The 27,384-nt window shown below is 39.0% G+C and overlaps 1 protein-coding gene across 3 annotated transcripts in view; it reads right to left on the bottom strand.

Annotated features, from left to right (window-relative positions):
- Nucleotides 1–7,002: 7,002 nt before the first annotated feature.
- The window catches only part of LOC135495841 (heat shock factor protein 1-like), a 134,498-nt gene continuing 114,116 nt past the window's right edge, over nucleotides 7,003–27,384 (bottom strand). For 2 of the 3 annotated variants that reach the window (XM_064784821.1, XM_064784819.1), the window contains one exon: nucleotides 7,003–27,127. In XM_064784821.1, coding sequence (XP_064640891.1) covers nucleotides 26,907–27,127 — 221 coding nt within the window. In that variant the 3' untranslated portion in view covers nucleotides 7,003–26,906. The remainder of the gene's footprint in view (nucleotides 27,128–27,384) is intronic. The other variant, XR_010448604.1, reaches the window with a different exon arrangement.

Consider the following 27,384-nt stretch of genomic DNA (forward strand, 5'->3'; position numbering starts at 1 on the left):
TGAGTCGGGGATCTCACCCAAGATTTGTGAGAGCGCTTCCTGAAACTTGCTTGGCGAAACCGTACAACCTGTACAACCTTCCTATAGTAATACGAAGAACCTCCGTGGTAGGAATTGATTCCAACAAACTTTTGCGCCTTTTCACTCAATGATAGCGAATAGAAAGCACTTTTGATGTCTAACACACTGAGAACATTACAACCAGACCTTCCTATCCGAGATATACTCTCTGTCAACAATGGAAAAGGGTGATTGATCTTTTTGATCATAGAATTCAAGTACCGAAGATCTGCTACAAGACGTTTCTCAGTAGTGCCCTTTTTGGCAATGAGAAATACTGGTGAAGTATACGATGTGTGACCTTTAGCTAAAACGCCTAGTTTTACCAACTTTGACATCTCCGCATCTACGTTTGTTTTCCTCTGAAGCCGGGTAGGGGCGGATATAGAAGGGACTGGGGTCTGAAAGATCAAAGTCTACCTCGATATCTGGACAAGAGTCGAGCTCGCCGTATAAGCTGAAAGCCTGGCGGTTTTCTTTCACAAGATTATAAACTTCCTCCTGCTCCGTGGGAGTCAACATACTACCAGAAAGATCCATCGACTTCCTAATCACTTCCTCTTCTGTAAGCTGTGATATTGCATCATCAGAGGTAAGATGTGGATATCGTTGAAGATTTCTCTTCACCACATTTAGTGCATTCTTTGCTTATTGTTTCCCCACATGCTTTGCAATAATCGATTAATTCATTTCTTCTATTCTTTTCGAATTCACTTTCAGGTTTTGTTGAATTACATTTGACATAGTGCGTTGTCGAGCTTTCGAAGTCATGCTCTCTTGACGAAGTCATAGTATAGGGCCTGACATCGTGTCCAGAGAGGCCAGCGGAGCTGGGTAAACATTGACTGTGTCATAGTTATTGATAACTTCCATTTAAAGGATGAAATGTTTTTTAACTTAAGTATATATTCGTTTTTTTTCTTATTTCAGAGACTTTATCTCAGAAACTAGAAACCACTGGACATTGTTGCTGATCGTGATGGCTGTGTGGAAAAGGGTCGCTATAATACAAGTATCGTTGATATCAATGACCTGTCTAATATGTACCAAGCCAAGATCCTCATATACGTTGCTGGTGGTGGCGAATTAGTTGTGAACCCTCCCACGAAATCTGGTAGTATCCTATTTACGATACTAACCTAGGCCTATCTATTAACTAAACCTAGAACACGAAGTTCGTGGAGAGAAGAAATTTGAAGAAATTCCTGGCCGCCAACCTTTAAATGGTTTTTTTATCAACATGATCAACGTCAGCGAATTCGTCCTGCCATCTCGTGTAAATCCCTTGAACCAATCGGGTATTTTCCCAAACGCGATTCCCAATTCCCAGCAGTATAAGCCCCCCCCCCCCAACCGACACAGATACATGATGGGAACCAGGTTACACTGGTTACAGACCAGTTTCCGTTGATTCCGTCAATTCCGTTAAATCGACATGGCCCCCGGGGAATCACATAATCCAGTCTTGTATGTGTATCGGATAGTGATTTCTGGTACGTTTTAATAGAATTAGGGATATCTGGATGTTTGTCGATAGAATCTTGTAAAAGTTTATTTAAACTATTTCCGTGCATCTAATTGTGTTCCTCCCCGTCCTGTAATTGGAGTTCTGGTCATCGACTGTGCACCAAGTATGCAAAAAACATAAGTTCTGATAGAATCATTCAATCTCTGTATTCCTGGATTAGAGAAACCAATTGTGTTTTGTATCATGAACTGTTGGTATGCTTGACATGGTTCATTAGTACATTGTTAGATAACATCAATTACATTTTTTTGGGGATGATAGTGCTTTGTATGCAAAATAGAGACCTCCGAATATATCCAGTGCATCTTCCCATTCTTCTTTAAACATTGGAGGTATGTTATTTTCTTCTGCTTTTTCAAATAAGAACTGTTTTTGCGATTTATCATTTTTTTTGTAATAACTTGGATCGGTTAACATTGGATCAAAATCTGGTACACTCCAGGAAGTCCACCCCCATTACTTCCAAACACTGAGAAATCATATTCATCATTTAGCTTAAACTCACTCAATAACTGTCCTAGTTTATTACGATTTATGTTATTGTTAACCTTGTTGAAAATTGCTTCACCTTTTGCTGGTATCTCTAGGTTTTTATATAGGTATTTTTATAGGTTTTCATAGTTGATAATAAGCATGAAATCTATAAAATGATTTGATCATTGGATCACTGTGGTTTAAATGGTCTTTAATTGAAATCCCACCACCAGCTGTTGCAAACCATACAGCAAGGTTAAATTGATTCTGGTAAATCAATAGTGGGTTATTCATCAATCTTAAATGGCTAATTGCAAATCTTTGTTGAAAATTGCAAAATTAAAAAATAAATTATTCTATATGTTTAGTCCAATGCTCTCATCAAAATAGAGTTTGAATAAAAAAAAGTGGTTTCTATTTTTCAAACTTGATAACCTAGAAGGTATGTTAAATTCTATTAGAGTGAAAAAACTATTAGGGGTATTAAACATAAACAACAAAGTTAAATGAAATGGCCAGGGGCCATTGTGCTCACCGTATAGATATTTGGTGCTTTGGAATTCATCCAGGTTAAGAAACATTGTACATGTATAGTATATAGATCAAACCAAAGTCGGTATGACATGTGATGTATCGTTGCTTGGAGTAAGTACCATAAGAATATCATAAAAAACAAGTCACTAATAAACGAGATATTGCATTTTTTACCTATTTTAGTTTTGGCCTCCTGGTGGCCAAGTTGAGAACCAGATCAGATCGAAATTCGGTGTCCGAGGTTACATGACGTAGGGAGTCATGTGTACCAAATTTCAAGTTCATAGCTTAAGTGGTTAAGAAACGTGCCACAGTTACAATCAAACGACCAATTTACGCCATTTGACCTCTGTGACCTTGAAAAGCAGGTCAGATCAAAAACTCATATGATATGTGATGTATCCTTCCTAGGAGAACCTACCATAAAAATGTTATTGAAAACGAATCACTTATAAGCGAGATATCACACTTTCTAGGTTTTCACTTTTGGCCCCCTGGTGGCCAAGTCGAGAATCAGACCAGACTGAAATTCAGGGTCAGAGGTCAGCTGACCTAGGGGGTCCTTTGTACAAAGTCTCAAGTTCATAGCCTTAGGGGTTAACACACATTCCACAGTTTAAGCTCAAATGGCCAATTTACACCATTTGACCTCTGTGACCTTGACAAGTATGTCAAATCAAAAACCCGTATCATATGTGATGTATCCTTGCTAAGAGTATCTACCATAAAATGTTTACCAAAAACTAATCAGTACTAAGCGAGATATGGCACTATTAAAATTTTTGGTTTTGGCCCCCTGGTGGCCAAGTTAAGAATCAGACTGGACCGAAAATCAGTGTCACAGGTCATCTGACCTAGGGGGTCATGTGTACCAAGTTTAAAGTTCATAGCTTTAGTGGTTAAGAAACGTGCCATATTTACACACAAACGGCCAATTCACACCATTTGACCTCTGTGACCTTGAAAAGTACGCCACATCGACCTGATTTTTTGTCAACATGTAGAGCTATGTAACAGGTATCTACATACCAAATGACGGACGACGACAGACGGACGACGACAGACACAGGGCTATCGTATAGACTCCCCTGACGGTTATGCATAGACGGTGAGCCAAAAAGTCATATGTAATCATATCCTTATGTTGTGTTACTAATGGGTAATAAATCATTTATTTAGAGTTAATTTTTTACTATTAGTAACAAAAGCTTTACCAAATGAACATAGCGAGAATCGCTACTATGTGTCAGTAGCGTAACCCATTGTTGCCGAGAATGCTGTTTACGGGGTGTAGTAGAAGGATAACGGTGGCGTTTTGACAAGTTAAAATATGTGCGATTTGGGCAAGAAAAGTTTTCTTAGGCTATTACGCAGATATTAGGGTGGTTTCGCAGGCGCACGGATAGCGCGACGTGAACAATTAGCAGCGGTGACGTCATCACTACTTGCGGTGTCGTGACGTCGTACGCAACGTCCCTTCGCGTAAACGGAGGGAAAAGACGGATAGCGGGCTCGATACACGTAAGTCTAAACGGACAGCAAAATTGACGAATTTTCACTGACACAGAAGTCGTACATCCTGAGTAGCACCTGTAATAGTTATTAGGAATATTGTGCTGCAAATAAATGGCTTTTGTAGTCGAAATCGCCTATCCTTGCAGGCGAAAAAAGATGATAAAGTGCGGTTGCCGATGTTTCGCTCCCATGGATGTACACTTGACACTTGTGCCGCATGCATTTCATGCATGTCATGATGTGGATATTTCCCCGGCCATCCATGATCATGATGATGATGGAATGTGTTGTCTTGTGTGTTCATGTTGTGAAGGCAGGTCTAGAGTGGTGCACGGGTGTGGCACAGCCAGGGGCAGGCTCTGTAAACTATTATGCATTGACAGAGCACAGGAATGTCATCTTTACGGAATCTGAATTCGTTCCAACATTGATCATCCGTGTAAGTCTCTAAATCGAATCTAGGCAACGCTGGATCATATGTTACCCCCCTTGGCACCGCCATTTCTTCAAAAAGTAGGTACACAAACTCATCATCTTCATTTTCAATCGCCAAATGCAAGAGTTCTCTGAGTGCCGCCATTTTCAAAATTCGCGCCACCTAGACTTAAACGTAACCGTTTTCTCGTGCGCAGCGAAACCACCAAAATGATGCAGCAGTGAATAAAACGGTTACGTCTAGCTAAACGTTCACGTCGTGCTATCCGTGCGCCTGCGAAACCACCCTATTAATCGTTGAACTCGTACATCCATTATTCTTCTACTGTACCCCTACCCCAGACCTGTCGCATCACAATGATGAATTATAAATGTACATAATTTTTCAACTAATCATCGAAGCTCAATAAATTTGGCGTCTTTACCAATGTTTGTGGGGTCAATTATCTTAAGTGGTGTTGGATGATTCCTTATGGAATATTTGAGGGTGCCCCTACCCCAAACCAGTTGTGTCATAACTCAGAATGAGTATGCACATAACTTTGCAACCATACATCATTTTCTTGGTGTTGTTAACCATATTTTCAGGGCCCATCTTGCAAGAAGGGGGGGGGGGGGGGGTTGGTAGTATATTGAATGGCTGAGAACTTATAGACATTTGTAATTCTGTCTCCGAGTTAATACGTAAAATATTTGGGGTTAAAGATACCCCTATATTAGGCCTAAGGAATCATGCGACTGACCATGCAGCAGGGGAAGCGGATGTGATAATTGTACAATCGGCTGTTAAAAACTCTGATTCTGTGAAGCAGCACTAGTGCTTGCTTGTTCTCCTTATTCCCCTTGTGGATGGAAACAAAACTACTTCCAATACGAACAGAAGAAAGGAGCGACAGGAGGTACAGTATAGGGATTAATTTTTATAAGAAAGACACTTGCAGAAGACATCTGTAAGAAAATACTTTTTTGCACATGCTTTCCTCGGATGCGACATCACAAGTCTTCCGAGGATCTTGTATTTGAAGCTGGAGAGAATGCCATGACCATCATGCAGAAAGGAAAGCAACATGACCAGCTTAATACCATGAGACACCAGCGCTACCATATCTGGGTATACGAAACTCTGAAAGTATTTTCAGAAGTATGGTAATCAAAATTTGACCGAAGAAACATTGGTAGAGATGGCATACTCGTTTGAGTATGTTGAATGGCTGAGAACTTATAGTCATTTGTAATTCTGACTCCAAGTTCTTACGAAACATGTTTTATTTGGGGTACATGTAGAAATACCCCTGGATCACGCGACTGCCCTTTAAATACCCATAAAAATATGGCTAACGACACCAAGTTTGCTGGGCAATGATGTATGGTTGGAAAGTTATGTACATACTGATTCTGAGCAATGACACAACAGGTTTAGTGTAGGGAAACACTCAAATATACCATAAGGAATCATCCAACACCTTTTTAGATACTTCCAAATGAAAGATTGACCCCACAATCATTTGTTAAGACGCCGAATTTATTGAACTGTGATGATTAGTTGAGAAAATATGTACATATGTAATTTATCACTGCGACAAGAGAGATTTGGGGCAGGGGTACCCTCAGATATACCATAACGAATCACCAAACATAACTTAATACTTCCAAATGTACGATTGATCCCACAAACATTGGTAAAGATACCAAATTTACTGAGCTATGATGATTAGTTGAGAAATTATGTACATTTGTAATTTATCATTGGAAAGTGACAGATTTGGGGTAGAGGTACCCTCAGATACACCATTAGGAATCATCCAACACGACTGTAACTACTACCATATGAAAGAATAATGTCAATAACTTTGAAAAATGTGTGGTTTCTGCTAATTATCTTGAAAATTTACCAAGTTATGTCTATTTAAATACTATATAATTTAATGGAAAATGAGTTAAAACTGACCAACATTCATCCACGAAATTCACCATGTTCCACACTAAAGTCTATAGAGGACTTTTGATATATCATCAAGGGTAGCAACCTGAACACATTCCAATAAGTTTAGTTTCTGTTGCAATTAGTGGTGGGTTTGGCGAGAATTTAGCTAGATTGACATAACTAAAGGTCTAATTTGGTGATCGCCGTGTTTTAGTGTCTTCTGCAAGACTCTGGAATAAACTACCTAGGGGCACAACGGAGGGACAACCTGGGGACATAACATCGAGGATCCAGACTCTTAAAAAGGTTTAAAGTGTTGGCTGATCAAGGTAAAATTATCTGTGATGAATCAGCTGTAGCGCTTTAACAGCGAATCGTACTGATGAGCGCTATACAAATGACAGACATTATTATTACATGTATTTGGTATGGTGCATGGGTTTGAATGGTGGATGCGGTAGTCCTTGGCCTGCCTTCACTACACTCAAAAAAACAACCAGCATGAATCAAAAGAAGAAAATAACGCAAAATATGGAACAGAAATTCTGTTATTTTAATTTTACGACATCAACATCTTACCGGAAAACCACATAATATGTGGCCGAACATCAATAGCTCTGGTCAACTCGCAAGTATTACTAAATCAACAATTTTTCTTGAACAATGTGATACGTCACTGGATAAATATCATGTGGCCTGTCATAAAAACTGTTGTTACATTTCGGGGCAACATCATTATCTTCAGAATGCTCATAGTTTGGATATAGGCTTAGGCTATGAAGGGTTTGGTCACTTTGTTTTTGGACGCCACTGGTACATACCGTGGACAGGCACCCGATTGAATCAAGATGATCGAAACTAAAGGAATACTGGTGTTCACGTGAAGCTTTAGTCAGATTAGTTTATGATTTTTCTTAGTAATGTGTATTCAGCTTTAATGAAATGGCCAGGGGCCATATGCTTGTGGTCAGTGGCTGGATAATATCATTGTTACAGAAAATTCGACGTCTGGAACAATGGAAATTGGGTCAAGGTCATAACATTGCACCCCCTCTTTTTCAGCCCGCAAGCTGTATATACACGGCCCGCCATGTTTGATTTCACAGCCGCAAACCCTATACTCACGTTTTTTTTTTATAATTCAAATTTCGCGCACTTTCACGTGATTCCTACACCTTATATACACTTGTGTGACTCAAGCAACATATGTCACAATGCATTGATGACCTTTTCAATCGATTGTAGTTGATTGGTTGTTTTCAGATGGCGTTACGATCTTTTTTTTATCGTCTGCCTATTTTGAATGCCTTGGGAATACATGCTGCACAATTGTGACAGCTAACAAAGTTCTGCAGGATTTAGCCGGGATTCTGGTAGCGCATTAGAGGTAATGAAATGGCCAGGGGCCCATGTGCTCACCCATTGTAAATGGATCAGATAGTACCTTCCTTGGCCTGTGTACACTGATAACATTTTAGCAATATCTTCTCTCTTCGGTCATTGACGACGTTTCTCCCACCTCTCAACGATGACAGCTATATTTGCTGCATAGGCACTCAAAACACAGATTCTCTCCTTGGAATCATTCCTTTTTCCCTCTTAAGTCCCTTTTTTTCTACCAAATTTTCATAGTATTTTAACAACATGTTGTTAAAATGGTGCTATGTGTAGGGCATGGCATGATGGTACAATGTTGTAAAAATGTTAGCAGTGTACAGCCTTCATTGAATGCGTTTGACCTCAGAGACCTTGGTTATATGGTCATGGTCGAAGTGTTTCAACCGCTATGTTATGCTTGATCATTCAACGACAGAAATTTCAAGATCACACAGTAAGTGTTTTTGAGATATAGCCTGCATAAAATTTTATGACAATGACCTCTGCACACCTGAAAGTAGGTCACATTGACCTGAATTTTTGTCAACACGTAGAGATGCCTAGTAGGTGTCTACATATCAAATTTGTGGAGTCTGGGACAAATACAAACAAACTATGTCACTATCAGTGAAGTTTTAGAGTTTGACCTCTGTGACCATGTAAATTAGGTTAAGGTCAGAATGTAGCAACTCTGACCTATATCTTTGTCAACATCTAGAGATGCCTAATAGGTAACTTCATATCAAATTTAAAGAGTCTATGACCAATATTGAAGAATTATACCAGCAACAGGGAAATTTTAGACTTCGACCTCTGTGACCTTGGAAAGTAGGTCAGATAAAAAACCTGGATGATATGTGATGTAGCCTTATTGGATAAATTCACTACAAACATGTCAACGCTCTAGCTACAACCATCAGCTTTAAAATGGCAAAAAATATATTTCCAAGATGGCTGCCTGGAGGCCAGAAAGAAAGTAGGTCAAAATAGCAAATAAAAAATAGCTCTGGGAATATTGCCCAGGGTACCATCATGCAAAGTTTCGGCCATCTAGCCCCAGCACTTACAAAACGTGCTCCGCTACCGGACAACATCGACAGATGATGCACACCACGGTATCATATAATCTCCCCAAGGTGAGCTAAAAATCGAGTACACTTCGACATCATTTTCATGTTGTTTTTTTTCAAGATTTTTCTTAATGCCTGTGGAAGTGAATACATGTATGCTTCTGCCAATTCTTCTCAAAATTTTACGATAGTACCAGGTTTACTTGAGTACGAACTTGAGCAGTTTTTATTCTACCATCATTCTGTCTCAGTAAATTATGTTCATTGCGTTTTGACTCAGAATGGGATCAAAGGGTTAATAATGATATAGTTGCCTACGTGACACATTCAGGATGAGTGAAGTCATTGGGGCAATTGATAAGGCATGAAGTAATAGGGAACATGTAACAAACCACGCAACAAATGAGCAATGAATATTTTAAATCAACAAAAACTGAGTTTTGAAATTCTTTCCATTCAGGCCTACCGAAAAAGTAATCTGCTTGCCCTTATATTCAAAAAGCCTCATCATGCAGTGATCGCATCATGCCTACTGAACTGTGGTAATGCCACTGCTATAGAAGTGATCTGTGAAATATACATGTTAAAGCTGAACTGCATGCACAAAACCAGAGCACCCCATGCGGCAATAGTAAGAAATTCCAACGACCGAAAGGCCCTTCTGAATACGGCCTGAAACATGGTAAGACCTCCAATGCGTCGATGCGCTTGATTTCACAAACCAGCATGCCGTGGGACGATGCGGACCTTCGCAGAGAATTCTGGAAGGAAAAAAATAAAAAGGTCCTCTCATCGGGACTCGAACTCGAGACCTCTGGTTTTATTTGCCAACACTCTTATCCTCAAGGCCAATGGGCTGCTTGAAATGCCTGTCGTTTTATACGCCTTTATAAAAGGCGTATAATGTATAATGTATAATGTATATTATGTATGCGGAGTCTACGTTTTCTCTTAGCAAACATTTGTGTGTAATCTTTGTTCCAACATCTTTCAGCGGCTTCCAGTGGGCAACTGCAGGAAAAAAAGTCATTTTTTCTTTGCTGTGTGTGATTATGTATGCGAAGTCTACGTTTTCTCTTAGCAATGTTCACCTTTGTCTTGGTATCTTCTTCTATTACATGCACTTGAGAAAATTCTGGGTTCATCTCTGAAATTAAATGGTCCAGGGACCATGCCCTCACCTCGGCTAATGTAATGCATGTCATTTGCAGTAGATATGGGGAGAACAGTTTCTGGCTAGTTTCACCAGTTTTGATTCCATTGAATACTATTATTCTTCTTGGCTCAATGGCACAAAAGAAAATTACCGGTAACATCAAAGTGTAGCATTTTGGTTATAAAGTTGACTGAATTTCAGGGTTATTGAAGAGTGTACATGTCACATAGAGATTAGTTGACCTCTGTTCAACAGTTTAGGAGTAATAGGACTTCGTTGGATTTTCAAGACGGAGGCCTGGCGGCCATATTTGTTATGGGATTTGACTGAAAATTAGGGATATTGATAAGAGTACATCTATATCATAATACTATAAGGCGGCTCGCTAAAGTGCCATTTGGGGGTAGTGTTTCGTCTCGAAATTTTGCACGTTTGCAGGTGATATGTTATCCTGATGCAACGTCATGTTTATTTTCGGAAATTTACTTCAGCGGAGCAGTAATGAGGGAATTTTAATCGGACACGGTCAATTCTCCTTATCACTCACGGAAGCCAAGCCATTGGTGTTTAGTTATGCAGGGGATTAATGAATCACCTGCACTCCCTGTGGGGTTACTAACACTACCTCTTGAACGGCTGGCTGTTGGGGGATGATTGGAACAGCCTGTACAAGTGTTGACCTGCTGAACCAAGGTTAATGTTGTTTTCAATCCACGATTGTAGGTCACCTGATCTTCGAGATTTCGCGGGAAAGAAATTGTAAACAAACGCATGTGTGCAGTTCAAATGTAAACAAAAATGTATTTTGATACTTTTGGTTGATGGACTTGGGTTTTCCCGCAGTAAGGAGCTGGGGTCAAATTGATGGTCTATCGTATATTGGTACTGTATTAGCCAGAGCTAGCCCTTGATTATGAAGGGATTTTCAAATTAAGGTTACAATGGTATGTTTATGTGCTCACCACAGCTTTCAAAACTTGATGTATCTGAAGAGGCACTCTGAACTTGGCATGGCCTTATCAAGGAGCTGCTCACGGTGCTGAACATCAACAACGCATTTTAAAGTTTTAGAAGTGATAGTGCAATTGGTCCGAGCCATTTGGAGGCCGACATGTGAAGGCCTATCTGGGTTCTCCTTCTTCTCCGTATAAAAAGGGGCATATTGCTGACTAAGGAACGAGGTATATTCACATTGCCTCATCATCTCATTCGGACCAATTGATATACTTTTATATGGACACATGCAGCACGCCACAGGGTCCGAGTCTGTGGACAAATGGTTGGTTTAATTTGTCTCTTCAATATTGCTCCTTTGATATTGCATTAGATTTTCATTGCAATTCAATCTATTCAAGGTATAGCCCATTTGAACCTGCCTGCGCCACGGGTACAATGCTAGTACATACATAATCACATGAAGTTTGGTTGCAATCCGATCATTGGGTTTGGAGTAATGGGACTTTGTTTACTTTTCAAGATGGCCGCCTGGCGGCCATATTGGTAGATGGATTTGACTGAAAATCAGGGACGTTGTAGAGAGTACATAGATATACAATCACATGAAATTTGGTTTCTATCCGACTTTGTTTAATTTTCAAGATGGCCGCCTGGCAGCCATATTTGAGGTGCGAGCGGGACAAATTTTTGGGTTAGAATAGAGGGTCCCTAGATTTATCTCCTCACAAGTTTAGAACTTTCTAGCTCAAATAGAAACGAAACGTGCCACCAATCGATGATTAAGAGAACTTTGACCTCTGTGACCTTGAAAAGTGGGTCAAATCAAAAACGCGGGTGATATGTCACTTGACCTTATTTGATACACCCACCATAAAATTTCTGTCACTCTACCTACAATCAATAGCATCAAAAAGGCAAAAAACCAATTTCCAAGATGGCCGCCTGGAGGCCAGAAAAATAGGTTAGACAATATCACCAATGAATATTCATAAGTTGGAGGGTCCAGGCCTATCAATTAGACCAGTGCATGTTTTAAACCCTCAAGTTTGGAGAGGTATTGAAAAAATATTTGCTGTGGCAAGTCTACAGATATAAAGAAATTATTTGATGAAAAAATCAATTTCGAATTTTGCTAATTTGGTAATAGGGGGCGTGTTTTGAGATTTTTCTGCCAGTTGGCTGAAAAGAGTGGAAATATCAATGTCTGTCTAATTTGTCGATTATCAAAAAATTTCCGTGGTCAACTACCATTTTACTTTTCACCATTTACTTGCCCGACTGTCCGGAATATCATATCAAAATTTCAGAATCACAACCCCACGCAGTATTTGATACGTCGCGGTCAAACATTGGCAATTGAACTGCTAAAAGGCTTAAAAAATCAATGGTGGTCTTGCCTCCATTTACACTACATTTTGGGTCAATTTTATTTGAATGTGCTCAAATCACTCTAATTCATTTAGAATATTGTATTGCTGATAATTTAAGGCCAAAACAAGCTAAAATAATGAGAAAAAAACTTAATTTGACCCCAATATGAGCCAACCTAGCCCCGGTCTAAGTTCCGTTTCATTTTTACAAGTCTTGTTGTGTTGCCATTCATTTTGTAATTTCTTTGAAACTACTTTGGCCTTGATTCTGAAAGATGTGTCCTAAATTTTCAGCTCCATAGCTTGCTTATTCTGGCCAGGGCTGGTCTTTGAACCTGGTGCTGTTGGCTGCAAAATCATGACTTTTTGTCGTTTATGTCCTCTTTCGTCGCTTTTTGCACAGTTGTACCTCTCTTGGAAATGTCTCTCATTTCTCCAAAAATGTCCAGATATCACTTTCCTTTGTTGGAGAGTTGTGGGATGTCATCTACATTAGGAAAATCAAGTTTGAAAAAATTCTCAAAATTTTAACCCCCTAAAATCTACCTTCATTGAGACAATACCACCAATGAATATTCATAGGTTGGAGGGTCCAGGCCTATTGATTAGACGAGTGCATGTTTTTAACTCTCAAGTTTGGAGAGGTATTGAAAAAATATTTGCTGTGGCAAGTCTACAGATATGAATAAATTATTTGATGAAAAAATTTATTTCGAATTTTGCTAATTTGGTAACAGGGGGCGTGTTTTGAGATTTTTCTGCCAGTTGGCTGAAAAGAGTGGAAATATCAATGTCTGTCTAATTTGTCGATTATCAAAAAATTTCCGTGGTCAACTACCAGTTTACTTTTCACCATTTACTTGCACGACTGTCCGGAATATCATATCAAAATTTCAGATTCACAACCCCATGCAGTATTTGATGCGTCACGGTCAAACATTGACAATTGAACTGCTAAAAGGCTTAAAAAATCAATGCTAGTCTTGCCTTAGGTCAAATCAAAAACCCGTACGATATTTTATGTATCTTTATTAGATGTACCTATGATAAAAATTTGGCAATGATCCAGCCATGCATTAAGGAGATATAACACTTTGTGTTTACGGTTTTAGCCACCTGGTGGCCAAATCAGGAATCAGACCGGACTGAAATTTGGTCACCCAGGTGTCATTACATGGGGAAAATGTGTACCAAGTTCCAAGTCAATAGCTCCAGTAGTTACGAAACGTGCCCTGCTAACGGACGACGGACGCCACGCCAAAACATAAGCTCACCTCTCAGAGAGGTGAGCTAAAAAAAAAGAATCATTGCCATTCATATAAGATATATTTGCTGGCAGCAGTTCACAAGAAAGCCCCCCCCCCCCTTCCCTGGCTCAGACGGTTAGAGCATTCCTATTCTGAGCCCGAGTTCCCGGGTTCGAATCCCTGGAGAAGATTTTGATTTTTTCTCTTCCATAATTCTCCGAGACTGTCCGCATTGTCCTGTGGCTTGCTGGTTTGTGAAATCAAGCGCATCGAAGCATTGGAGGTCATCATGTTTCAAGCCGTATTCAGAAGGACCTTTCGATCGTTTGAATTTCTTACTATTGCCTGATGGGACGCTCTGGTTTTGTTCATGCAGTTCAGCTTTAACCATTCGATCCCATTCAAAGTCAAAATGTATACAACACAAGAGCAACGCAAGCGTGGCATATGCCTCCGTGAGCACATTGAGCTGGTGTATTAGGAAAGTGAAGTGTTTTTCAGACAACCCCGGGCAGCTGGTGCCATAGCTGACTGGGTTTAGGTGACATCGTGAAAGAGTTATTGGTCTGTAATGCCCGCTGTACACATTATCTTTTTCTACCCACATAAAAACTTACATGGTTATTACTCAAAGCGTTCTCGTTAAAATGAGCGGAAACGAAAAGTTTACAGACGGCTAATGGGTGGACAGACGGCCCGACACATAGACGGGACGAACGGACATCGGTGAAACATAATGCCTCCGCAATGCATTACGAATTGGCGGGGGCATAAAAATGAATTTGATCAGAAAAATGGTTCTCCTCGCAATTGACGGAAACCGATTTCAAGCATGCCGCCCTGGTGACCATATTGACAATCGGAACAAGCCAGTTTTCGAAAGGAACCTTCTTCCAGTCACCCCCAACGCAAATATCAAAAACAAACTTGATCGGACGAACAGTTCTCCTCAAAATTGACGGAAACTGATTTCAAGCACACCGCCCTGGTCGCCATATTGACAATCGGAACGAGCCTGTTTTCGAAAGGAACCTTCCTCTAGTCAACCCCAACGTACATACCAAAACTAAAATTGATCGGACGAACGGTTCTCCTCGAAATGGACGGAAACTGATTTCAAGCACACCGTCCCAGTGGCCATTTGACAATCGGAACGAGCCACTCTTCGAAAGGAACCTTCCTCTAGTCACCCCCAACGTACATACCAAAAATTAATTTGATCGGAGGAATAGTTCTCCTCGAAATTGACGGAAACCAATTTCAAGCACGCTGCCCTGGAGGCCATAATGAGAATCAGAACGAGCCCGTTTTCGAAAGGACCGTCCTTTAGTAAAGGTCAACCCACCATTAAAGTTTCGTGGTTATCGCTAAAAGCGTTCTCCTTAAACTGAGCGGAAAGGAAAAGTTTACAGACGCCTGACGGCTGACGGGACATCGGTAAAACACATTGCCTCCGCAATGCTTTACGCATTGGCGGGGGCATAATAATTTATTGAAACACATGGTATAAAAATTCGAAAGTCTGATTTTCAGATCAAACCCTGCAAAATGAGTTACGGGCTGAAAGAGTCTAGCATGTTTTAATTAATCAATGATCACACAGTGAATGTTTCTTGTGATATCAGCCAAATAGGATTTTATGGTCTTGACCAATTTAAAACGAGAAAAGTAGGTCATATTGACCAAAATCTTTGTCAACATTGTAGTTATACCTAATGGGGAGACATCAATCTGAAGAGTCTATGTCAAATAGTAAAGAAACGGGCCTCCCTTAGTGACATTTTGAACTTCGACCATAGTGACCTTGAAAAGTTGGTCATATCAAAAACTCGGGTGTTTTTAGCTACACCCACCATAAATAATTTGTTGCTCTAGCTCCAACCATTAGTTTTAAAAGAGCAAATAAACAGATCTCCAAGATAACCATCTATATCCTGCACGTCAAAAGTGTTTTATCAATAATGGCAAAAATAAAGATACACACATAGTATAGATAAAAAGATATAAAAGAATTTGCACCGTACCCGGGGATTGAACCCACGACCTTCAGATTACAATACTGAATAAAAAGGCCAGCGGCCATTGTGCTCACCATATAGATATTTGGTAGATAATTCATGCTGGTTAAGAAACATGCTATAGTATATAGCCAAACTGAAATTTGATGCCATTTAACCTAGTTTGTGACCTTGAAAAGAAGGAAGAGGAAAAAATACATGTTACATAACATACCATATCATGGTTAGATGTACCCATGATATCAGATTGGTGGCAGTCAGGCATTATAATAGGGGGACAATAGGCAGGAGCAGAGGGGCTAATTTGGCCATATTCAGGTGACAAATATACACAGTAAGGGCCCTGCGTCATGTCAGATTCAGCAGTAAATATATTCCTCGTACAAGCGTCAATCATTTCGCCATACCGAGAGACCCCTATTAGCAAATTTTTGTTATAACTCTATCTTGCCTGCCTAGTGGCTGCATGTATTGTCCCTTTAAAGTTTTCAGATTTGGCCCCCCCCCCCGTTGGCCAAGCTGTGAATCAGTTTGAACCAGGCTTCGGTAACTGGGATCACCTGACTATATAGTACCATACATGCTTACCAAATTTGAGATAATTTGTTACTGCAGTTAAAAAACGTGCCCTATTTAAAGCCTAACAACCAATTCACGCCATTTCATCCCCGTGACATTGAAAGTGAGGTCGAATCAAAATCGTAATAACATGTAACGTATCCTTGCTTGAAGTACCCACCATAACATTATCAAAAACAAAACACTAAAAAAGCAGTATAGTGCACTTTTTACGTTTTCAGTTTTGGCCGCCTGGTGACTAAGTCCAGATTGGACCAAAAGTTAGTGTTACAGGTTATCTGGCCTATATGGTCATGTGTACCTAGTTTTAATTTCATAATGTGCCATAGTTACACTCTTAACAGCCAATTTATGCCATTTGACCTTTTGGGACCTTGAAAAGCAGGTCAAATCAAAAACACATATGATATGTGATGTATCCTTGCTTGTAGAACCTACCCCAAAAAAATTATCAAAAATAAGTCACTAATAAGCAAGATATTGCACTTTTTACCTTTTCCGTTTTGGCCCCCAGCTGACCAAGTAAAGACTCAAATCAGACTGAAATTTGGCATCTCATGGTGGGGGTCATGTGTAACAACCTAATAGTGTTCGCAGTTGAGAAACGTACCATAGTTACACTCAAACGACTAATTTACGCCATCTTGAAAAGTAGGTCAAATCAAAACCTGTATGATATCTGATGTCACCATAATACATACACCCACTACATAAATGTTGTCACTCTAGCTACAACCTATTCTCCAAAACCGACGTATTATTAAAGCATAATCTGCCAGTATTGCCTTCATTGTACAAGTATTGCAAGTATAATGTACACCATTGTATGCAGAAAGAATGCTCGAACAAAATGCATTAAATGCGGCGATTTACGAAAGATCTTCAGGTCTGCTGTAATGTAATAGGGTGTTAAAAATACTTATACTTTTTTTTAATTCGTGCAACCAACAACTCCTTCGTTGAGCAGCTTGTTGAGATAATTCCACAAGATTTCCAGAAGTAGTCTGGCACTAAAGGCTTTAAATTAGAAACAACAGTAACTCCCGACATTTCACTGACTGGTCTTCTTGATCTGGTTCTGGGGCCATTTAAGTTTTGTACGCGTTACAAGCCAATTCTAACCTGAAAAGGGAATTGGCTGTGTAAACTACTCAAGATTTTCATTTCTGACTGAAACAGAATGATAAAGCTTGACATACGCTTGGATACCTAGGATAAAGCAAAAATGCACACAGTGTTGATGCTATTTGGCTGTTTTTTGTGTATCTGTTTTAAAAGCCCTATTACATTTAATATAGGCCTTTTTTACAGGGGCCCTTCAACCGGCTAAATAGTTTCTACACCGCATCTCTATAAATCTAAAGCAAGGGTCTACATTTTAGCTCCACCCTCATCGCTTTGGTGAGACAAACAATACCTCCAGTTCCGTATCAATTCCTTAAACTTCAAGAAGTAGGTCAAATCAAAACCAAACGACGACGACAGACACTGTGTTATCGTATAGACTCACGTTATCGGTGAGCCAAAGACCAACAAAACAATTTTTCGCCATCAATAACTTTCGAGACAGTCCCCAGAGCAACTTTCTGAAATATACACATTATATACAGACAAACATAACAGTACTACATAACATATTGGTAACAATGCCAATCGTTTGCATACAAAAATGAAGTACGTACAAGAATATTCATCTGACATAGTACTCGTACCGTGTTCACTTGCGTTGTTTATCACAATTCAGTAGAAAAACATTTATTATTTGCGTTGACAATGATGACACTAATGAAATTAGATTAATTACAACTTATGGGTACTTATATCATTATACATCAGTTGCTTTGCCAGTTTCTCATAGAAAAAAGTCAGTTGAACAAAATAAATTTTATTCAGCTGATCTATACCCAAATCTGATCAAATCATAGACTCTGGAGGTTCAAACCTTTGGACTTTAATACATAAAATTCCTAATGAATTAGTTCTGGATCAGTTAATTAAAGATTTCTAGAGGTAATGAACCCAATATACATGTAGCAGCAGATTGCTTTATAACCTTAAAGGAGTTTTCACCAAAAAAGTGCATTCAACCATTTAATTATAAGGTCTTTCAACAGTCAACACAAGGACCTGTGGGTGTCCTATTAACATGATTAGGCTGAAATAGTGCAATTCACATTCATAGAAAGGTTACCAAAAAAAACTACTTCAGTAAACATAGGTCTAAACATTGGGTGATATGAATAAAGACTAGCAATTGCTTTTACTGAAAACCCCATGTACATTTACACAAGGCCTTTCTGTACAAAACTGAAGTAAAAGCATTTACTAGTCTTTATTCATATCACCCAATGTCTCACATTTATTCACTTACAATTTTTTAAGATTTCTGAAAGGAACTGAAATAAGAACAAATGGGTGAACTCCTTACCAATATATTGCAAGACCTGAATTTTGATCAGAGGTCTGTTTAATTTCAGATGCATTTCTGAAATTTTACAAAAAGATTCTGGACACTTTCAACAAAATTTGATTGTTCAGAATAACAAGTATGTATTGATAATACAGTAGGTACTCGATTAACTGGTCATAGTAAGAAATTAGTGGGCACGGAAGGGGGCTAGGCCTAGGAAATAAGCCCAGTTTACGAAGACAAATGAAGCATAGGCCTAACAGACAATGAGCACACATGTTAGCCTTGTTGTGTGCAGTGGTTATTGTACAATGATCAGGCTCATGAAATCAGGGATGTCCTATTCAACTTTTTCATGGTTCCTATTAGGACATAAACACTTTTATGTAGGCTTTGACCAGGGGCATTACTTCATGAAGAAACTAAAATGCCTATCATAATGAGGAAAACATTATGTCAGTCAATCATGCCACAAAACCAATTAATTGAGTACCCACTGTATTAATAAAAGTAAAACAACATACAATCAAAAGAAAGGGAGACAAGATTGAACAGGAAAAAGCCAGGGCCCATTGTGCTCACCGTATAGATATTTGGTGGTGTTAAGAAACATGCTATAGTATACAGCCAAATTGATATTTTGTTTCCATCAACTTCTGATGACACAAGTATAAGTAAAGCAAGTTGCCTCGGTGGCCTAGTGGATACACCCTCTGCCTATCACATGGTAGAACAGAGTTCTTTTCCGCCTCAGGGTCATTTTTTTCTCTTTTGAAAAGAAATATTTCGGGGCACTCATCAAGGTCATGTAGTTGGAATCAACTTTAGTTCATTCCCCTATTACGAGAGAGCTCTCCTGTTGATTTTCGTCTGCATTCCACCTTTTAAAACAATTTATCTATGTATATTTGACCTCCTGTATACGACAAACGTGGTCGTTTGGAGTGAATAAACTTAACTACTGACTTACTGCAGCATAGCATAGTGCAAGGTGACACAAGTTTGAAGCCAGGTTGCGTCATTATAGGACGTTTTTTGATATTTCACCAATCTATTCGTAAACATTTTGAAATGAAACCTCAAAATGGCATCCAGAAGAACAATTAGTTTAGATGAAGTGGTTGCAAAAAGATGTATATGCATTTGTACTGGATCCATCAACCACAGGCATGAATGGTGTAATTAGGCCAGACTGACTAAATTTATTTCTGGCATTTTATAACATTTTCCAAAATGGCGATTCACTAATAGTTGATCCTTAACAGCCGTCCAGGTTTTCCCGCAAAATTGCCAACCATGTGTGTGTGCTGCTCGTCCATGTAGCAATGCTGCCCGATTCAGATTGTGCACGCTTCAACTTCAATTCATTCTGTTTTCATGCGTCACATGAACAGTTTGTCGATATTACAGGTTTATTAGATGTTTCATTTGAGTTCTGACTATTTTTTGCTCATGTAAATCGGCTAAGCCGCTTGAAGGCTGGGCAACATTTGCCCGTTGCATTATCGCGGGCTGCGCACTAAACTTTGTCAATTTGCTTTCACTTGTCCATTGGCGGCATCATGTAAAATTGTGATTCATTTGCTCAGTTAGCATGGCTTCACATGTTGCATACTACCATTGGGAATAAAAACATATTTTCTCCTATGTTTTGTTTTCATTTGCAATTTGATGAATAAAGTTGTTCTCGCCTAATCTTAATTGCAAAAGAAAGTTCACACTTCATTTGTTACATTTACATTGAAAGCAATTATCGCTAATTATCCCACCATCAGCAAAGAAAGTTTCAAACAGCGGCGCTCTTGAGGTCAGGTTTGACACCTGATGAGTTGAGTATGAAATGATATTTTATCAAATACAGTTGTGAATCAATTTCTTAACATAACTCATGGCAGCATTTGACTTTTCTGTTCTCATCATTCCACATTTTAGGATGCTCCAATGTTTTCGGTGATAAACGCCACCTGACGTGCCATACTTACACTCAAATGACCAATTTACACTATTTGACCCGTGACCTTGAAAAGTAGATCAAATAAAAGATTAAAATAATGCAGAGATAAATTGACCAGACTGTTCATAACTTTAGAATTTTTCCCTCAGTTATATGAAGAGATTAACCCATGAACTATTCATTTTTAGATAGCCCTTGATCCCAGCTTTCCAGTGATACCAATTTGCCACCCTGTGAGGGTCAGGTTGTGACCCTCAGGATGACCTTGACCTTGAGTCAAGATGGGGGGTGCCCCTTCAAAAGACAGGCTGAGGGCCAGAAAACATATATACATTGCCTTCTCCGTGAACCCTTACAAGTTCTCTCTTGTAACAAAACAAGTTTGTTCATATTTTAGATATTTTAAACATTCTAGGGCACCCCTGACCCCCGCTTGTCCGAACCCCCAAACGAGCCAAAATTGACGAAACATGTTCAGAGCATTCCTGGGTCAGCTATAGCCTCGTTGAGAACAATGCTGCCGTCTATACAATCATCGATGGAACTAGGCCAGCCTATCTAAGACATTACAATTGTAACTACCAAACCTGCAGTAAGACGGTTAAAGGGTTAAGAAACATGCTATATGTATAGTAAATAAGTCAAATCAAAGTCAGTATGACATGTGATGTAGCCTTGGTTGGAGTAACTACCATAAAAGTAAGATCAAAACAAATCACTAATAAGCCAGATATTACACTTCTTTAATTTTTTTACTTTTTACTTTTGGCCCCCTCGAGACCCAGTCAAGTATCTGATTGGAACGAAATTCAGTTTCAGAGGTAACATGATTTAGGGAGTCATGAGTACCAAATTTCAAGTTCATAGCTTTATTTAGCAGTTAAAAAACGTGCCATAGCTACACTCAAATGGCCAATTTACACCATTTGACCCTTGTGACCTTGAAAATTAGGTCAAGTCAAAACTGGTAGGACATGTGACCTACCATTGCTGGGAGTACCTACCATAAAAATATCATCAAAAACAAGTCACTATTAAGCGAGATATTGCACTTTTTATCTCTTAGTTTTGGCGTTCTGGTGACCAAGTCAAGTATCAGATAAGACCGAAATTAGGTGTCAGGGGTTGTATGACGTTGGGAGTCATGTATTCCAAATTTCAAGTTAATAGCTTTAGTGGTTAAGAAACATGCCGTAGTTACATTAAACAGCCAATATACGGCATTTGACCGATGTGACCTTTAAAATTAGGTCAAATCAAAAACCTGTATGATATGTGATGTATTCTTGCTAGGAGAACCTACCATCAAATATTTATCGAAAACGAGTCACTTTTTAGGTTTCCACTTTTGGTCACCTGGTTGCCAAGTCGAGAATCAGATCGAGCTGAATTTCAGTGTCAGAGGTCATCTGACCTGTGGGGTCCTTTGTCCCAAGTTTCAAGTTCATAACTCCCGCGGTTAAGAAACGTGCCACTGGTTTTGAAACAGGATACAGACGGTGGTGGATGAAGGACACAGCGGTACTGTATAGACTCCCCTACGGTGAGCCAAAAAGTATGATATGTGATGTATCATAGCTAGGAGTAGCTACCATAAGTTTTTTTATCGAAAACGAGGCACCTTTAAGCAAGTAGCACACTTATTAGATTTTCACTTTTGCCCAGTTTGACCGTAATTCTGTGTTGAAATTAACCTGACCTAGGAGATCCTGTGTACAAAGCTCTAACAGTTAAGAAACGTGCCACATATTTTTGAAACAGGATACATACGGTTCTGTATAGACTCCCCTATGGTGAGCCAACAAAATATATAAACAACGATTAATCTAATTATTCTGAACAACATAATGATATATTAAGTTCCAGAGAGACAAACAACAAGAATAAATCAAAGGATAGCATTGAAGATGTCGTTCATATCAAAGATATTTATCATTAAAAAAACTAACATTTTCAAAGTATTTGAAAAAAGGTTTCGGAAGTCAGTAAAGCAAAACTTTCAGATTGAGGATGAAAAAGTGTACTCCCGGTGCTTGAGCTTGAAGAGTACTGTAAACCGCCATTTTCGCGAACTGCTTGCAATTTGTGGATATCTGTTGAAGTGATGTGTTCACTTATGCATAATTACCATTGAAAGATACATTGCCAAAAGCTGTCGCTTTAATACATTTTCACAATTTTCATTTCGGTGCATAATTAGCTAAAGTTCTTGTGATTTTTATTCGCAAATTATTAACACTACGTTTCTCCGCCCTTGATGATTTTTCCGTAAGGACCCCCGTTTAGCCCATTCTGTGGGTCCATTTTATCAAGATTGGCCTGATTACCCTTGGGATTAGCCGTTCAGTTTGTGCATTTCGAGAATATTTCCTCCCCGCAAAAGAAATAAAAGATGAAATATTGTACAGCATCGCTGTTGGGAACAAATATATCTCTATCACAAATAGCTCTTTTAAATTTTGAAATTGACTGGAAGTGTAATGATAGTAAGGCATTTTTGTCAATCTACTTTCAGTGGAATTTCAATGGATTTTACTAAGAAGGCACATCCTCATTGCATTAATCCAATCCAAAACTAGAATTGTCGGTTGAGTCTGCAGGCAGACTCTGGAGTCTCCGTCAACTGTGGGGTGCTTTGTTGAGGAAGTGGAGGAGGCAGTATGTTTTGGTTAAAAGTTTATTGGGAAAATAGATATATACATATATAGTAGTTGGAGATTAAAAGTCGGGTTACTGGTTTGTAGACCTTGGTATGAGAATTTTCTTCGCTGGCAAGGTTTGCATTGGGTTTATGTTGCTGCTGTGTTAACGCTGTGTTGGGATAGCAGCGATGGTGATGTTGTGGTTCACATGTGCCTTAAACACTATTCTGCACATGCGACTTGCGCATGACCGGAACTTGATCGTCTTATCAACGCCGTCGCCTCGCTCCAAGGCCCTGCCTGTATTGACCACTATTGTTGCCGCGAAAATTTGTTTGTAGCAAGAATAACGTATAACAACAATGAATCATAAAAGATTTCAATTTATGTCTGAGCAAGTGTGTTCCTGTAATCGTTGCTCTTAAGTACGAATTGATCAATTGCGGCCATTTTCAGTCCATTTCCACGGGCCACTTCCTGTCCAACATGGAAGCTATCGAAATTGGCAGGGGATATGGTCGCATAATACGTCTCGTTTGGAGAATGTGTAATGGCGGATCAAATTTTCACGACCCATCGCCAAACGGCTGTCTCGTCCCCTAAAATATGTCGTTATTGCTCGCTAAATAATTCTGAAAATTCGCACTGCACACCTTTGATGTTTCGAAAAACAACTCATTATACTATTTGATTTACTTAATGTCCAGTTTTCCCTAAACTTCGCGAACACGAATCCACCTGGGTTCTCCAATCACCAGTGATATACACAGTGCATTGCATACACCGTAGTCACATGGAACGGGGTTATAAATTGGGGGAATTTGCCTAGCTAAACCAAGAGTCTCCTTTCAACCCTACATACGTAGGTTGACGGAGACTAATTAAATGTCATCGATTTTTGAAAAGAGGGTCACATGTCAACTGTCTATGTGTTGCCTTTGTTACAATGTCCATTGGTTGCGCTTAATTGAAGAGGGGTTTGAGAAGTTTTGTCAAGACTCCATTTCTAGCTCTCCCTTTCAAGGTGCATGGGTTCAGATCAGTGAAATTTGTAGATTATGCCAAGAGAGTGCTCACAAATCCTCTTTTTTGGAAAAATGAGACATTTCACAACAATAATTGCTCATACATTCATGTTCACACAAACCGAACCATCCCAAAATTAGCCCAAACACAAAGCGTCCTTTGGAACATAACGTTTGTGACATATCACTAGTTTTTTAGGTTTCTTTGTGAAAGTAGGGTTTATAAAACTTTTCTAGATAAATGATCTATAGGCAAAATTGCATGTATGTTCTTGTTCAGGCAATCAAAGTCATCAATCTGACAGCGGTTTAAACAAAATTGAGCCAAGAATTTGACCAATATCAAAACACTGTATTTTAAGTTAATTTGCTTACGAATCCTCTTTTTTTTGTAAGATGAGACATTTCACTGCAAAAACTGCTCATATATCCATGTAGTCACAGACCTAATAATCAGTCTGTCAAAGTTCTAAAAAAATTGGCCCAAACATAAAGCATCCTAAGAACAAAATAATTTTTATAATCTTTGTAAAATTTCTGTTCATCAAAGTAACTATTTTCAAAAATCAACCATGTTTTCAGTCAGAGTAGTCCGTGCTGCACTAAACAATGATATATATATATTAAGCATAGTATATATACAAGTAAATAATCTCTACCTGGGGTGACACAGAATGTTTAGTTTAGAATGAGGCTTGTTTATACAATGTTTATACACCTCTGGTTATGTAATGATCACACAAAGCAGCAATGACCCATATTCTAGACCAAAAGGAGGTGTTAAACCCTGCTGCCCGTTGTTGAATTATATATATGTAATAGGGAGGGTGGCTGATCTATGGAACAGCTTCCTTGCTATTGTTTGGAGTTGAGGGATAAGGGTGACGATCTTGAGGGGAGATAAAACAAAATCGGGATAAAGGGCTCTAGAAACGTAATGTAAAAAATACCCTTTCCAGTTGGAATTCAATCAAAAGTTCAACCAGTATGCAATTGTACACACAAGATAAGCATTTAACATTAATTCCCTCATTGATAATAATAGGACCATTACTGTGCTTAGTCGCACGTGACTAACCCTCAGCCCAAGACTAAGTTGAGGCAGATGATAAGTTGACAAGTGTTTTATCCTGATAACAATACATTTTTAACATTCATATTGAAGAAGATATGCTGAAGTTGTGTGCAGTAAGCCATCTGCACATGACAAACAAAATGACAGAAAACATTGAAACCCTAAACCGCATCATGGCAATTTTCGACAGCGAACAGCACCTACTGAAATGCTAGACTTTTATCGCATATGAAAAGAAAATCTTAAAGCACTCTGAAGTAATAAATTTCATGATATTCCATCAATTTGTAAAGGAGAAAGTACAATTTTTCCGTTTTCAGCAAACGTCCCTGCTGGAGAAAACGTGAATCGGATGGACGCAATGTTCAACAGCGAAACAGTGCATACTGATGTGCTACACATTTACCCCACAGGAAAAGAAATTCTCCAAGCAGCCTTAAGTTATGAGTGTTTACATCGTCTCGATGGATGGATAGACGGACCGATTGACAGACGGACTTATGCCAAAGAGGACAACAATACCCCTCAGCCATGCCACTGGCCGATGGGTAATAACTGCAAAATAAAGACCGAAGATATCAAAAATTTGATGGCAAGTCACATCTTAATTATTATGTGAATACTATAACTGACATTTCAAAACCTTTTTTCCAAGTAAGGCCACAAATTTTAATAAGTTGGATGACAAAACTACAGATCCAAAACCTATGTGGGTGGGGAAGGAATAAAAAAATATATCAAAAAAGTATTTTTCTTGAATCTCAAAACCTATGTGGGTGGGGAGAATTAAAAAAAATTAACAGAAAAATTTTTTTTCTTGAATCTCAAAACCTTTGTGGGTGGGAGAAATAAACAAATAATATTTGTTCTTCTTTTTTAAGTTCAACTTCAGTCTCAGGTCATATAAGGGGGACAAAAAATAATAAAAAATTGTGTTATATTTCAAGAATAGTACACAGCTTCAGACGAATATACCTCTTCCCATTTAATAGTTTGTCACCAATATGAATCCTGGCCAACAGAAGCCCAAGGCTGCTAGGAACAAGCTCTTTCTGAAAACCTCCTTGAATAGAATAGTTCGTCAGGTGAAATATTTTTTTATTTCCTCAATTTTGTGGTCGACGGTAAAAGAAAGAGGGTGTGACAAATAGTCGTCGTGACTTTAATTTTTTTCTCCACTTTCGGGAAAATGACCCCCGGCGAATTCGTAATCCAACTTTTAAAAAAATGTGGCCTAAATGCCAAACGTCCTGAAAACTCCTTTTTGCCGCAGAATCCTTCGGAGTCTTCAAAGAAGTTTTAGGTAATCTGGAGCTACCACTTGTAAACCTCAACTTCAAGTACAAACCCACAATTTACAAAAAATGGAAATGAATGCTGCAAAACTGATCTCATGTCAACTTTTGATGGCAAATACTTTGATTTTATGGATAATCTAGATAAATCATCATTAAACCTTATAAAACAGCGTATCATATGGCCTGGTCAAAATAAACTAACCTAAGGTGACCTAGAAAGTAGGTCAAATTATAGACCATAGATGGCCACAAGAGTACTCAATCCAAATCATCAGATGGTGTGACTGTGCTCAGCCCTTTGTTGGGGATCATGTACTCCGACAATGGATCAATCATATGGTGCTCAGCAACGGGAGTCTCAAGGTTGTCCTTGGAAGAGTGGATAGTGTTCAGCGTGCTGAGCGTGGGGTCGTCTGACTCGCTTGTCAGCTCAAACAGACTTGGGAGATCTACTGGCATATACTGGACAACTTCATTACCTGAAGGAGATGAAGGGAACAAGAAAATAATTCTTTGACAGAAGTTAGTATCAGGCAAATGAACATTTTTAATACAAATCCATATATTTTTGGCAGCCCTGTCTCATAAATGCCTACTCGGTTCTTCAAAACTTGAACTCTTTCTATCCCGGGGGAACTTGCACATCACGACTCAAAAATCCAAAGCTATTTACCCTAAATTACAGGATCTTAAATGGAAGGGTCAAGGCCCATGTGCTCCACTTGCGGTCAATATC

The sequence above is a fragment of the Lineus longissimus genome, chromosome 11, assembly GCF_910592395.1.
Source record: "Lineus longissimus chromosome 11, tnLinLong1.2, whole genome shotgun sequence".
Lineage (NCBI taxonomy): Eukaryota > Metazoa > Nemertea > Pilidiophora > Heteronemertea > Lineidae > Lineus > Lineus longissimus.